Here is a 15,000-nt window from a genome sequence, read left to right on the forward strand (position 1 = left end):
AGGATTGCGGGACACCAACGCACTACGATGGCATTCATGGAAGTAAGAATAAGACCACGAAAGGTCGTGGTCCTCGTCTACCTCCCTTCTCTCTGAGTCGGAACCACCCACAGTCGAATCTGTGAGCCGCGTACGGATGCCATGGCCAGGGTTGAACAGAACGGCGGGAACTGAGCAACATTCATACTTGATTCATATCCATGAACAAATCACATTTCGGATGTTTCCATTTACAGTTCGATCTGGGGACCGAGACGATCAACCACCAACGAATGTCAACGGCGTACCTGCAGAGTCCGCGTCCCCGAAAGAGCGGCACTTCGGTACGGGAAATATAACAATTCGCTTCGATTTGATTTGGCCGATGAGAACTCAGATCGTCCGGAACGTCCCGGGGTTCAAGGAAGAAGGGGGGAAAGAAAAGGAGGCGGAGCGGAGGTAGATCATCTTTCAAGCGAAGTCACGACTCCCGGGTCCCACGGACGAGGGTGTAATGATCTCATTTCCGCTTTTTTCCTTCTTCCAACTCTCGGGCGGAGGGTGCAGGTTGTGTTGCGATTCGATGCTGTGCACAGGTCTCGCAGGCACAATTCGATGACCTCCTGCATCGTCGTGAGGGGTGGATGTTCTTGTATAAGGTTGATTTGCACGTTTCTGCATTCTACGACGCAGGTGTCTCCAGTGCTTCATATGGAGTGTGCGCCAGCTTGCCTTGTCATATCAGCTACATGAGTTCGTGGCCCAGCGCAGTAGTTTGGTGGAATTACGTTCCGTTTCTACCACGATTGGTGTTTGTTTATTATAGGTAGTATTATTCCATCTGCGGACAACATTAAAGAGGTCTATCCCTCATTCTATATTCTGGGTTCCATGCTCATTCTACAAGATCGAACGGCCATCATGCTCCCGGTACTGTGCCTAAGATGGAGAATAAATGCTGAAGTCTGGTAAGTCGAGCTGTCCAACATGATGTATCGCCAGAGACCTTCCTCTCGTGCGGGGCGTCTGGCCTTTGCCTCGTTTCCAAGTCTCTTCCCCTTGCCGGTTGCAAGACCTCGGATGAGTCTGTTTGTCTATTCGGCCCCGCGTCACTTCTACTAATGTCATCCAGTGGCAATATGAGACTTCTCTTACAACGCCGAATCCTGGCTTGAATCAAAATCATCACATCGATAAGTCCATCGAAAGCTCCCCGTTGGGGGCTTTGGACAGGTACTGATCCAACAAAGTCTGTCAAACACGTCAGCGAGCTCTATCCTTGAAGACGATAAAGGGTACGCATGAAGCTCACCCAGTCCAGGTTAACAGGGTCATTGAGAGCATTGTCGAGGGTCATGAAGTCGACAGAGTCGCCCGGAAACATATCCACGCCCTGCAGCCCACCCAACCCAGGGGCCACGTCCACGAAGCCGACGTCAGACGCGGGCAAGTCTCCAAAAGTGGTGATCGCAGGATCCAAGGGTACTCCCGAGGCCGTTGTCGTGGTCCCTCCCTCCACGTTCATCGTCGTCATCTCCCGGCGGCTCAACCGGCGCAACATCGCCCTCAAAACCGCCGCGGCATATCTCGCATCCCTCGAGCAATTGGACCGACCATCCCAAATCCTCGCCGCCGTCCTGAGAGCGTTCATCTTCCTCTCGTAGTCCTCGTCACTGAACACCTGAAGTCAGCAGTCCACTCTCGATCCCAACTCTCTCCTCATCGCAACATACCCGGTATCCGCGGACTCGTTCAGGTCCAAAGCAACCACCATCGCCGCAATCATGAAATCGTGCAAGGCCAGACTGCTCAGCATATACCGATCCTCAAACAACCTCCCCCCCGGGCTCGCCTCGCGGTCAAACTCCTCGTGCAGCTCCAGCACTCTCAACGCCGCCCGCCGACACGTCTCCCTCGAACCCGCGTAACACGCTTCCTTCTTGTCCCGGCTCAGGTACCGACGGTGCAGCACGCACAGCGCCTTGCTGAACATGAGCTCCAGCATCAGCCGGTGCATGATGGTGTAGTTCTGCTCCGAGAAGCCCGTGGACCGGATGGGCCTGACGGCGAGGCACGCCGGCAACCCCGCGCGCCAGGCGTGCAGGGCCTCGTCCAGCGCGCGGGTCTCGGCGTACGCGGGCTCCGAGGGCGACAGCGCGTGCCGGATCACCCGCCTGAGGATGCGGCAGAGTTTCGACTTCTGGTTGTAGTACAGCATGGGGGACGGGTCCAGCGCCGGACGCGGCGGCGGCATGGAGACCGTCGTCTCGTCGAAGTCCTCGTCGGGGTGGTTCCCCGGGCCGAGGGCGTCGCTCTCGCCCTCGTGGATGATGGGCGGCATGCCGAGCTGGAAGGAGAGGAGGAGGTCGAAGGTCTCGCAGTAGAACCACGTGCGGCGGCGCATCTCGGCGTCGAAGGGCGAGACGTCGTACGAGAGGTGCCTGGGCTCCAGGTGGTAGCCCCTGCGCTGGGCGAGCCTGGTCGCGACGCCGAACATGTTCCACATGACGGGGTCGTGGTCTCTGCTGGCGATGTTGCGGGTGTAGGCGACGAGGAGCGTCGCCTCGACGGAGTACGTCTTGGCCGCGAGGTAGTTCCCCTTGACGAGGCACTGCACCGCGCGGCCGCTGTAGGCCGAAGGCTCTTGCAGGGAGCTGCTGCTCAGGCCGAGCGCCTCGGCGGGGCCTTTGCCCCTGATGATGACGGTCGCGGTGGTGATGATGGAGAAGAGGATGCTGATCCAGAGGAAGCTGGCGCCGTCGGGGTTCGCCCAGAAGGCCTCGCACTCGCGCTGGAAGCGGCCGGTGTGGATGAAGGGGACGGCCGTGAAGCGGGCGCGGAAGTAGATGCTGAGCAGTCTGTCGGTGTCTTGTCGCGGGGGCAGACTGGCGAGGACGTCTTGGATGGTGATGGAGGGGGGCACGGCGCCGAATAGGAAGTCCGGACCGATGGAGCAGGCGGCGGTTCCCGGTGGTTGTTCAGGGGGTACCGTGTGGTCTGGTTCGAGGGCCGTCTGGATCTCGCGGATGTGGTGGAGCAGTGCGGACCAGTGAGTGGCGCCGTAGTAGGCCTCTTCCCCATCGACCGGCGCCGGGGGCGGGGAATGTTCGTCGCGGCCGGGGTCCGAGTCAGTCGGTGTCGGGCCGGCTTGGGCGGGTATATCCGGAGGTGCGCAGCGGTCTTTGGACGGGCCCGATCCCCGCCGGACCAGGTCCTGGACCATGTCTTCCAGCTTCTGGAGACGGAGTTGGACCTCCTGGCGAGGCTGTTTCTGCGGCTCTCCCACACCATCATGACTTGGATTTTGGGCTGCTACGGGAGCGGGAGCAGAAGCACGGGTTTCCTTGCCGTTGTTTGAGACAGCTGTATGCTGGCCAGCCACTTTGGGCCCGAATCTGCACGCGTGCGCGTCTCCGCGCCTGGTGCAAGCGCCGCATGGCTGCGCGCGGTCGCATTTCAGCTTGCGAGAGCGGCAGGCCGAGCACGAGACGGGCTGGCGGTTGCGCTTGGTCACTCTCCGCTGTTGATCGGAGAGCGTGTGGGCGCGGAAGACGGAGGTGAATTGGGCGATGTCTGACATTGTGGGTAAAGAGATCTCGGCCGAGTCAGTTTCGGTGGAGGGGACCCGGTGGAGGAGGTGGGACGGAAGACTTCCCGATCTGGTTTGACGGCTCCGTCCAGTGATCTCAGACGGTTGAACTTGTGTGTGACGGAGAGGACGCGGGCTTTGGGACAGTATTGATTCCGCCAGAGATTGAGGTTGAAGGAGTGAGTCGGCTAGGCACTAAACTCCGGGGCTCGTCGTCATCGAAGGAATGATAGACGCCCTCGCGTGCGTGTTAGTCGGGGATATCCCGGAGTTAGTACCTTCCATTTTGGGAAATAGCTTCTTTCACGGTTCTTTTGAGGTTCCTGTCACGGTAGTAGATCTAGAGCACTTTGCACTTTGCCCATCAATATCGTAGCTTCATTCGACTTCATTGCCACACCAAGCTACTACCCTATTCATCTCAACAAGACCCCCCTCCACTCTCTCCAGCCCTCCCCGGATAAAACCAGTCCATCCGCTCCGCCAATAGCTGCCAGAGCTAAACCGCCTCTCCTCCTCGTCCTCCCCTCTTGCGTGTATAATATGTCCACACGGATCCATCCTTCTGACGGACGCCGAAGCTGCTTGTTTCTTACGATGGAAAGAAAAACAGGAAACCATATTATTAAGAAAACGCCAGGTTCTTTTGGATTTTGTCCCCTTTGCTCCGTGCGCTTGGCTCGAAAAGAAAACTGTGAAAAATACTGAAAACAGGCAGATTAAAGAAATACACACGCTTTTGTACACACGACTGTTGTGTTATAAGCTGGGTATCATAGCAGCGAGGCAGAGACGCAGGTTAAAGCAAACAAGTGACGGCTCTCAAGAGCCAATGCCGCGGCAAACCGTGGCAGGGCTACCGACGACAACGGTGAATTGTGGGACATCCTGCGGCGAAAATCAGTTAAGACGTTCTCAAAGATATCAAGTAGATCAGAACATACCCGAGTAACGAGCGAGCCGGCGCCAACGGTGCTTCCTTTCGCAATAGTCACCCCAGGCAGGATGATAACCCCTCCGCCAATCCAGCAGTCTTGCTCGATGGTGACTGGGGCGCCCATCAGCGGGCCCTTGCTACCCTGTCGCCTCTTGGGGTCTACCGACATCTTAGTCGTGAAGATGCTGACGTTGGGACTGATGGAGCAGTTATCGCCAATCTTGACCTCGCAGGAATCGAGGATTGTGCAGTTGCGGCCGATGTAGACGTTCTGTCCGATGGTGATGTTGTAGCCGTAGTCGCAGTGGAAAGGCGCCTCTACTACGGCATTCTCGCCAACGCGGCCAATATTGCTCACTGGGGAGGCATTCGGCGGGGAGAGAACGGGGTCGCGCGGCTGGAGAATCTCGCGGAAGAGGCGTGCCCGTTCAGCAGGGGAGACACCGTTGTTGGGGTTCGTGGAGTTGTTGAAGCGCCAGCAGGCTGCGTTGCATCGCTCGCGTTCGAGAACGAGCTCTTTGTCGAAGGGGAAGTATTGTCTGCCTAGAAGCATCTCTTCCTTCTGCGTCCTGATCCGATTGTTGGGAGAAAATTGGGTGTGGGAGAGAGCTAACTGCGCCGCGACCTGGACGTTACTCGTGGCTGGCGGTTGAGACGTCGGGCTGTTCGATCTCGTTGGTTGCAAGATTTTGATCTGGGGCAACATTGGGGCCGGATGAGGGGTGTCGGGATCGTTTGCGGTCCTGCTGATGTCGTGCAGGGGCGGGACGCGCTGGAACTCCTTTCGTTCGCCGTAAGGTGATTGCTGAGACTGGCCCTGGTTTACGGGAAAGGCGTAATGATGTTTGTTTGGCGACAAGTGGTTGTCGGGACCGATAGCACTGTTCGCGCTTGGAATCGTCGAGGGCGTCAACGTCGAGCCGGATAGCGGGTTAGATACCACCGAGGCCGATAACGTCGACGCAGTCTGCCGTTCGTCGTCCACCTGTATGGGTCGGCCTTGAGGAGTATCTATCCTCAGCGGTTGTCCTCGATAGGGAGGCAAAGGCTCGCGCCTTTGTCCAACGGCAGGCTGGGTGCCATAAGGAGCTTGCGGGTGCTGAGGCTGGGGCTGGGCTATAGGCTGGGCTGCGGGCTGCACTGGAGGTGGTTGGGTCTGAGGCATACCGTAGGCACCAGGAGGAACGTAACTGGGGTCTTTGGACTCCAATGGAATGGCTGCAGCTTTGTTATCGGGCTTCTGCCAACCAGCATTGCGCTGAGGCGGGTATCCTGCACAGATGAAGCCACCGCGGATGCAGTTGCTACCTGTGAGTTCATTAGTATCACGGGCAGTAGGGACAGAAACGGGACTTACACTCAGGCTTTTGCTCGTCACACTTCTTCTTTCTCTTGCGGCAGGTCAAGCATCCAGTCTTGGTTCGGTTGCTGAAGTTGCGCTTCCTCTTCTTGGGGTCTGATTGGAGAGATGGATCACGAGAGCCACCTGTAGGCGTGTACGGGCTGTAAGGCATGCCCCTGTCGTCACCATCAGGGCTGTTGTTGTCGTCGTAGTCCTGGCTTTCCATCTGGTTCGCTCTCCTCAGAGCCTCTCCAACCTGCTCATCCGGGTGGCCTTGGGCTGACGCAGTCGATGGCTCGTCATAGTAGCTCCGGTCCTCCCTGTTCCCTGCTTCTTGGGAATACCAAGAGTCACCATGCTCGCGCCGTTCCTCGCGGTCAGCGTAAGAACGGGGATCGTTTGGTGGCGACCTGTAAGGATCACGTGAGTCTATAGAGTGAAGTTGACTTGATGTCTCTGGCGATCCTTGTTGATTTACGGCAACGTCTCTTCTTGGCGGCGAGTCTGAACGCTTTCTCTTGAGGGTGCCGTCTACATCGGGGTAGTTTGTGGAATGGTAGGGCGATCTATCCTGGCTCGGGCCGGCCCAATTCTCTCTCTGGTTCGCCGAGGGTTCTGCGGCTGTGGACGGTTTGGGTTCGGGATGCGTAGGTGTGCCGTTGGAGCGCTCGTCTGGAGAGGCTCTGTTGACGTCGGTGGGCTGGTTCGTGGGTTCTGATGTCTTTGGTGGTGAGCCCCCATTAAGGGCGGTGAAAGCTGACATGGTTCAAGCGCCGCACCTCAAATCAGGCGCGGGAGAAGGAGAAGCGTGGTGTCGACCGAGGCCGTGTTGGGGGTTAAATGAGAACAAAGTCTACGGCAAGCGACGATGACGGCAGATTCAACGTCGCGTAGTGCGGGAAGAATCAACAAGGAACTTCGGCAGAAGTGGAAATGTGCTGCGAGATGAGATTGGAGATGAGGTTCCGTCGGGTGCGTGCAGGGCGCGCGCGTCAATCAGTGCCAGAATCAGGGATTCGGGCCGAGAAAAGACTTGGGGAATGTCTTCTCAACGAGGCACCAGAGCCGCAGTAGACGACTCGAAGAACCTGGCAGCGTCGCAGCTACGGTAGCGCAGCTGGGCTGGGGTTTCGAGGTGAGGGAACAGCTTTTTGAGACAGAGTGGCGCCTCGATGTCTTCCGTGTTCAGATAGTTGTCAGTTGTGGGGTTGTTGTGTTTTTCTGGAGGGGGGCGGTTGAGACTCTCTGTGCGCGCGGCTCAGCTCTCAGTGAGGAAAGGTAAAGGTGAAGTGAGAGGTAGGGAAACCGAATCTCGGTCTCTGGTTCAGCCAGATCGAGTCGTTGTTGTCGAGGGGGGTGGGTAAGAAGTTTTTTTTTTTCCCTTCTCTTCTTTCCTCAGTGCTGTGCTCCCCTCTCTGTCCCCTGGACCCCTCGCGCCAAATCTGAAGGAGGTGGTGGTGTAGCTGCCAGCTATCAAAACAGATGATGACCCTCACTTTGCCGATGCCGCTGGCGGGTGCCGCTGTCGCTACTACGATGCGCGGCGCGCGGAGGACGCGGGAGCTTGAGCTATGGACTTTTTTCCCCCTTCTTCGCGCGCTCTGCTTCTTGCCGTCTTTCTGAGTACGCGGGGGGGCGTGGGAGAATTAATTGCTGGGCTGTGCGCGCGTGCGTCAGTAGGTAGGTACGTGCGACAAGAGCGAGAGCGGTGTCTTGTCCGCCCCGGGGGTGGACAAGGGCAGAAATTGAAAGAGATGCCGCTGAGACCTGAGGCTGTGCAGGCCTTGATGTATGAATGTGTGTGAGAGAAATTGGGGGGAACAGGCGACCCAGTGTCTCCGGCCTGGACGGAAGCTCGAGGCCGTCGAGAGAGTTTCTGGTGCTCCCCCCATTAGAAGACGAGAGAGGAAAAAATGAAAAAATAAAAGAGGGCAAAATGTAAGAAAGAGTGTAGTAGCAAAGAGAGAGCGAGAGAGAGAGGAGAAACAGAACTAAGAAAGACTCGACATGATTTGGGGGAGGGGTGGGACACGTTAGAGATTCATACTCACGTCTTCCCTCTCATGAAAAGTCCCTATTGGGATGCTTCGAGTTATTTGCCTTTGACCGTAGAGGGTAAGGCGATGCTTTTCCGCTGATGGTGATGATGAATGGAAGATTGCTGCAAGTTGGATTCGATTACTCGGAAAGACGTCGACGCATCAGATAAATCGCATGCGTAGTAGTTGTTCTTGGCCCCCAAAAGTGTGTTTGCGTCCAGTCCAGTCCAGTCCAGCCAGGTCGGGGGTTCGGGCCTGGGCAATTACTCCGCTGATTGCTTGCGATCTACGGATACCGCGAAGGGGTAACGGAGTGTGGGTGGGTGTGTGGGTGAGATGCGTTGCGTTGCAGTTGCGGTAGCAGTCGCAATTGCGTAGAGCACCAGGCAGAAATACTGTTGTATATGATCTGGACCTGGGGGTCTGTTGATGCCGTCAGTGTCGACGGTGCTGGCTGGATGCGTGTATGCGGGCGCGCGTGTTGTTGATGTGGTTTGTGGATGCGGAGAATTAAACCAAAAAAAAAAAGGATGAAGAAATAATTTGCCGCGGTCCTGTCTCTTTCTTTTCTTGTCCCGTCTCCTTCCTTTCCAATCCAATCCTCTTGTCCCTTGGTCGTCACTTCCGGCCTGCTCTCCCGAATGCCTCGTCCTTTCCTCTCCCGTCTTAGGGGTTTGTCCGAGTCGAGAGTCGAGGGATGATGGCTGCTTTGTCGTCGGCGCTTGAGCGCTTTGCGCGATTATGCTGCGCCTGTCGGGAAAAGAGGTGAGGGGACGCTTCTCCAGGTGCCGATATAACGTTGAATGTAATTCAACCCAGTTGCTTCTTTGATGAAGCGACAGTTTGCGAAGCGAATAGGACAATAATCAATGTCCAAATTGTATCTCGAATTTTGTCTTCCTCCTCTGGCGTAAGGTAGCCCGCAAGGCAGTGAACAGCGCGTGTGAAGGGCCTGCCTGATGAGTTAGGCTATGGTTGCTGAAAAGAGAGTTTAGGTGGTGTCGGATGTTGACGGGTGGGATGAGCGAAAGGGTGAGATGACAAGAAACTGTGAGTGTGACGGGGGGGAGGGGAATATGTTATTATCATGTGGTAGCGAACCTCAGGTGAAAGCGGCCGTGTCAAGTCTGGGTATCCCATCAGTCCCAGGTACTCGACAGGCCAAACGCACGCTTAGAAGCCTTTTTTTTTTTTACCACTCGAGGAGGTAGGTTAAGTAAGGGTCCCTAATGAGGTGAGGTGAAGTACGGATATGCAAGGTATCATCCGTAGCCCGAGCCAGGGTTGTTGAACTGGGCTTCAATCTGTAGGCGAGAGAGCCAAGGGCCACCACCACTAAAACGTAAAACCAGCCTTCCCTCTCTACTCGCGCGTGCGCCTATTCAGCTCAGCTCCAGGCGGAACGGAACGGAGGGGTCGAATACGTGGTTCGCGGCCAAATTGCAAGGGAACGAGAAATACCTCCCGGGGTAACTTGGACGAGATGAGGGTCTCGGCGAGTGCTTCATTACCTTTGTATCCTGTACGAATACAGTACCCTTCACTTTCTGTTTCTCATCTGCTCGACCCCGACTTCTCGTCTAAAAGTCGTTGCCCCGGTCTCTCTCCCGCAGGATCCCACGCCGTGCTGCCCGCAAACCACGTCAAGATCCCCTCTCCATATTGGTGTTGGTAAAAGGGCATGTGAGAGATGTATCCATGTCTTTCCCATCCAGGACCGTTGCCCACCCCCCGTTCTTCATCGCTAAACCCGGGAAACACTCGAACAACATTGGGGCGGCATGGCGCTTCTCACGGGTACTCGACCACCACCAGAGACTTGCGCGATACCACTGCCAGTAAACCACTTGCGTCTGTCGTCGCTTCCAGTGCTGGACCCCCTGGCAAGGAACGAACAAGGGGGGGGATGGCATGCAGAAGGAGGGGGCGTGTCGCCATGCCATTGGCGAGGAACGGAGGGGGCGTGAGCCTTGAAATCCGTGCTCTTGTCTCTCCAGCTCTGCAAGTACGGATACAGCTGGTGGACTGGAAACTAAACAGTGACCGAAGGCCTCGCCTGATACCCTGCCCTTTGGTACGCCGCCGTTGATGTCGCTCGTTGGCAGTGTCTTGATCCCCATCATCGTCACCTCTGCGTCTTCGTCATCTTTTTTTCGTCGTCCTTGTCAGTCGAATCTGGCTTTGAAGATCGAGCTGTGCCGCCCGCAGGCTATCACAGGTGGAAACGATGCCAGACGTTTCTCAAGCCAGACATCTGTCATCATCTTGTCGCTAAGATGGTCTCCCGACTCAGTCCGCCCTATGACACACGTCCATCGGACATGACACACGCGCCTAAGCTCGCGCCCGACTGATGGTCAACGACATCCAGCCCACTTGGGCTGGCACATCCTCATCTCACGGACCTCACCGGTATGCCTCTTCCCCTCCCCGCCATGCGTGATATGGTGTAGGTCGAGGCACGGATGCGATGCGTCTTGTGCAAGAATGCACGCACGCGCAGGCATAGATATTACCATAATATCTCTCTTAACACCTGCCACGTGAAAGGCAAGGGGACCTGCTTCATAAATCTCGATGGAGGGGTCTGTCACCGTGTCACCCTTCTTCAGCAATCCTGAAGACGCTCTAGACGCACGCACAGCACGGCTTTCTGGCCCCCGCTCTTCCGCGGCCGTGAACCCTCGTCCATCTGCGATTTATTGGAATTTGGGGGCAGCAAACAAGCGAGAGCCGCCGGTCGCCCTCAGCCTATCGCCAAAGAGTAAACACTCGGGACTCACACAACCCGAACCCTGGCCTCGCCAGACTGCATCCCGCTTTCATGTCACCTTCGTGACTCGGTTGCCGCCGTCCCTGGCAAACTTGTCAGCATTTCGCCTCTGTTCTCCGTTCGACTCGAGTTTGTGCAACTGGAAGACGGTCGTCTAAGTAAGACCCTTAGAACGTTCTCGCGGTTCACCAGGAAGGCCCCTCGCGCATCCGGAGACGCTGTCCGCCTCTGACGTTACACTGGTTTCCACTTGTCACCCTCATGAAGCTTGACCACCACTGCAACCCTTTAGACCGCTGTTTGGCCGGGGTCCCGTGTACGAGTGTCATGAGTTTTTGCTGCTGCTGTTGTACCGCTGAGGAATGGGGGCAAGGGTCTTCCACGTTTCCCAAGTCTGGCAGGAAACGGCCTTGATACGCAGTGAGGCGAGCAGAAAAAACACCGAGACTTGGGTGATCCAGTCCGCCTGACCTAGATCGAGGATCCCGGCCGTCTTGCAGACCAGAGACGACCAATATCGGTGCCGAAGCGACCCTGGTCGAACCTTTGGTCCCTTCATCCGCTCGTGCCCTCAGAAATAGTATCTGCCCACGCGGGAGTCCTTGCTAACTAGGATCTCGTCCCTTCTCTGGGGCTCACCAGTAGCATCGGTTCGCGATGGGACAAATGGAACAGCGGCACGGCGAGTGTTTCGGAGGCGGCCATTGATACCCGCGACATATCTTTGCCCAAGTGCTCAGCCAGACTAGTCGTGGCTGAATAACGTCGCATCCAGGGTTCGATCCCCGCCAAGTCTAATGGCTGATGGCTGGATGCGAGGTACTTGTGCATTGCCGGCGGACGCGGTTGATCAACTGCAGCCAATTGGGTGACCAGGGAAGGGTGTAAAGAGACGCTTGTGTCATGTATTTGAACGTTCGGTCGTCTCCTCTTCCAATCCAATTTCTGCTGGCCCGCGTCTATAAGCGGGCAAGGAACGAGGTCGATCCAGTCTCCATATCCAACCTGCTTGTTGCAGCAAAACCCACTAACAAGTGCAACGCCGTCGGCGGGCATCGTCGTCAACAGCTGGGCTTAGCTGACTGGATCTCGTATTAATGCCCCGTCTTGCTCTTGTTTCTTAGCAGCCAGTAGCACTAGCAGACGCGGCGGTGCACTCGCTTGAGCAGGTTTTGGTGATTGATAGTTGGCGTGAGATTAGAGAGGAGACGGTCCCATTTTCGGGCTCGCGTTGAGCAGTTTCGGCTCTTGTCTCCATTCTTCAGCAAAGCAAGTTAAGCCAGTCTGGCTCCAAGCGCAAAGAACCCAGCAAGATTTTGCCAACATAGACCAGGTGTCATCTGGTCGTGGTTGAGTTCCATCAGAAGACACTCACTGAGTGGTGGAACCTCGCGCGCAGCAATGTGTGGTTGTGGTTGCGCTCGATGAGTCTGCTGCATATCATGGCAAGTGATTTGCCTGCTCGCGGCAACGCATGCGCCAGTTCCTTTCCGGCGTGTTCTGCGACTACAAACTTGAAATCGGCATGCAGAGACTTGATTTGGTGTGTCTCGTGTTGGCACAGAAAAAACTCTTGTTCGGCGATATGGCGCAGCCCCGAAGTCTGCTCTCGTTCCTCTGATGGGCCAGAGATGAAACAGAAACGTTAATCTTCCGAAGTCGATGGACCAGGATGCAGGCCATGGTGGATTATTTTTAGCCCTTTTTCTTGCCATTGAGTGGGGAGTTGGCAACTGGGACAGTTTTCAGCACGCGTCGATGAGCTTTATTACCCCAGCTTTGCCCGGGACCGATCCGCCCGTCTCGTCTCGTCTCTTCTTCACCGTCGCGCATGGCTGTGCTGTACGTTAGGTAAGGCAAGTGTCTCGTCGGCTCCGATGGACGGTCCAGGGTCAAAGTGTTTCTTCCAGGTTATTTTTGCACCACCACCCTTCTTCTCCTCGTCTGGCGTAGCGCTTGTCGCAGCAGGGCGTGTGTTTGAGGATGGATGGAAGGAAAAAGCGCCAAAAAGTCTCGACACCAGCTGGACTGCAGCAAGGATCAGTACCTGCCGAGGCCAGCTACCCGACTCGACCGCCTCGACATCTGTTCGCACACCCGCTCCAGTTCCACTGTCGCCTCCGCTCGGGTGTCTTTACCGCCGCGACCCACACGCCCATCCGCCGAGATGACAGGTAGATGACCTTGTCCGTCTGATTGGCCAACCACAAGGTGAGCTGCAGCCAACGGGATGGCCCAGATTGGGTTGAGGGAAAAGGGTTGAGGACAGGGCTCTTCCATTCGACACATTTGCTGTGACGAGATGGACGAGCCTTTCTCGAGCGGAGCAACTCGTCCAACCTTCGGCAGTCCTGTCTTAGCACCCGGAGCAGGGCTGACTGGGTCGATAGTTTCCGTCTGTTGTCGTCGTCGTTGTATCCCACGTCCTCAATGTGATAGGCATCGCAGCCGCATGCTGCTGTCAAGGTCCTTTACCAAGTCAGTGATACAGTTGCAGTCAGCCTTGAGCGTGACTGGCGATGTGATGCGGCCTGCATGGGACGTCGCAAATACTCATGCGGTTATCGCGATGTCGCTGCACAAGTGCTGACATCTTGTCACACTTGAACGCACAAACGCGCACACCTCCTTCACCGTCTATTGCGCATAATATGCGTCAGGCATACTTTGCCCAGCCGGACTTGAGTGCCAAGAAGAGATTCCCGGGTCTGACATTAAGAGCGAGGCCGAATGCACTTGTTCTCCCGTATCCGTATCAGAAAGAGGCCGAAGTTTGCAAATTCAAGTGCTGCAAGATTCGACACTTTTGTAGGGTCATCCAAGGTCAAGCGAACGGCCCGCCAGATGGCTCCGTTACATATCATGTCGCACTCAAGTTGACATCGTGTCGGTTGCCTCCGATCGATTGGTCGGGGAGTTGAGGTCTTGGCCGTGGTGGGGCTCCCAAGCCGTCGTCGCCATGGCTGCTTCGGTAATGAGACGACCAGAGGTTGAGGTCAAGTCGTCTACATGCTCAGGCTAGCAAGACTCGTAGGAAGGCAGCGAGGTGCGGCCTGAGGGACGCAGGAGCCAGTGACCAAGTGTGAAAGTGGTGGCCTCAGCCCTTGGTGTCGACCGTAATCCGTATGGGGATCCCCTCTCCGAGCCGCGTCTGGACGGTCTGGTAGCTCGTTCGTCTGTGTCGCATCGAAAGATCAGACCAATGCGGAATGACACCCGCGAGGTGGAGCGCAAGCCATGAAGAACCTTGGAGGTCGCGCCTGTGGAAGGCGTCTGAGCTTATGCCGCGAACGCCATATACGCCTGGAATCGGAATGGCATGGCATGGCGGCGTCAGAGTCGGCGAGTTGCTAATAAATGCAGCGTGCCTTCATCTGCAGCGTCGCATGGCGTGGGCAGCCTCGGTGGGTGGGGGGAAGAAGCACCTTCGATCAGCGTCACCAAATGAGGTGAAGCGCAGCGCTGTCGTGGACCGAGGTTGCAAGGGTGTGTGCAACTGGCGATGGGCGAGGCCAAGAAGGAAGAGCGAAGAATGAAGTGGGGCGACGGTCAATTCGAGAAGGAGAGGAGCCAAGAAAGAAAACCCTTGTCCTGTTCCGTTTTCTGTGGTGTACTCCGTATTGTGTCGTCACTAGACGGGGGACGGAAGTGAGATCCATGGAAGGATCAACTTTTGCGGTAAGTCGAGGTATTCGTACATGCTGTAGCCAGCCTGATGCCTTGCGTCGGTCAGGAACCAGCGTTCCAGTCCCGGCAACGGGGACTCTCGACGGCAAGTTTCGACGGGTCTGGAGTGCGTGGTGAAGGCGAATGACATTGTGAGGGTCCCTTCATGGCCGTGACCGTGGCCCCTCGGTGAGTGTATGGAGGGCGACGGAGGGGCTTGTGTGGACTGAAATTCGAGTCCATCTCGGGGAGGGCGAAGACTGGAGGAAACAAGGCCATCGGATCGGATGCTGTTGGTTCTCGAATAGGTAGTTATCATCCGCGAGGAACGTGCGATCTCATGCACGATGTTGCTATTCCTGTTCCATGATGACTGATGGATAGCACTGCGAATGGTTGGCGGCCTATTCCGGAGTTTTCATCCATACCCGGCGCCGACCTCAACTGCACAGGCCCCGTTGGTTGGTCCAGAAATGCGAGCCAAACGAGAGTGTGCGTGTGTTGTTTGTCAACTGATGATGACAGAGCGAGAATTGTTGTTGGTACGGTAGACATTGACTCGGGGTTGTTGCTCAAAGAGGGAGGTTGGGACGGCCATCGCGCAGGAGGAAGGAGTCGTGGGCGACAATGCCTTAGGTTGCACCTAACAAGAGCAATAACGCATAGGTAGCATGT

At 56.4% G+C, this 15,000-nt stretch overlaps 2 protein-coding genes across 2 annotated transcripts; both read right to left on the minus strand.

Moving 5' to 3' along the window:
• Positions 1 to 1,164: 1,164 nt before the first annotated feature.
• On the minus strand, positions 1,165 to 3,559 carry CkaCkLH20_00396 (uncharacterized protein; the record flags this gene model as incomplete). The annotated part of the gene is made up of 3 exons (XM_038883116.1): positions 1,165 to 1,230; positions 1,292 to 1,652; positions 1,713 to 3,559. The coding sequence occupies 3 exons, from the start codon at positions 3,557 to 3,559 to the stop codon at positions 1,165 to 1,167; spliced, it is 2,274 nt and encodes a 757-aa protein (XP_038751821.1).
• An 831-nt stretch (positions 3,560 to 4,390) lies between these two features.
• CkaCkLH20_00397 (bacterial transferase hexapeptide) lies at positions 4,391 to 6,610 on the minus strand (the record flags this gene model as incomplete). Its single annotated transcript, XM_038883117.1, has 3 exons — positions 4,391 to 4,456; positions 4,513 to 5,813; positions 5,863 to 6,610. 3 exons carry the CDS (start codon positions 6,608 to 6,610, stop codon positions 4,391 to 4,393), a joined length of 2,115 nt encoding a protein of 704 aa, XP_038751822.1.
• Positions 6,611 to 15,000: the final 8,390 nt, after the last annotated feature.

The sequence above is a fragment of the Colletotrichum karsti genome (genome assembly GCF_011947395.1).
Source record: "Colletotrichum karsti strain CkLH20 chromosome Unknown Scaffold1, whole genome shotgun sequence".
NCBI classification, from domain to species: domain Eukaryota; kingdom Fungi; phylum Ascomycota; class Sordariomycetes; order Glomerellales; family Glomerellaceae; genus Colletotrichum; species Colletotrichum karsti.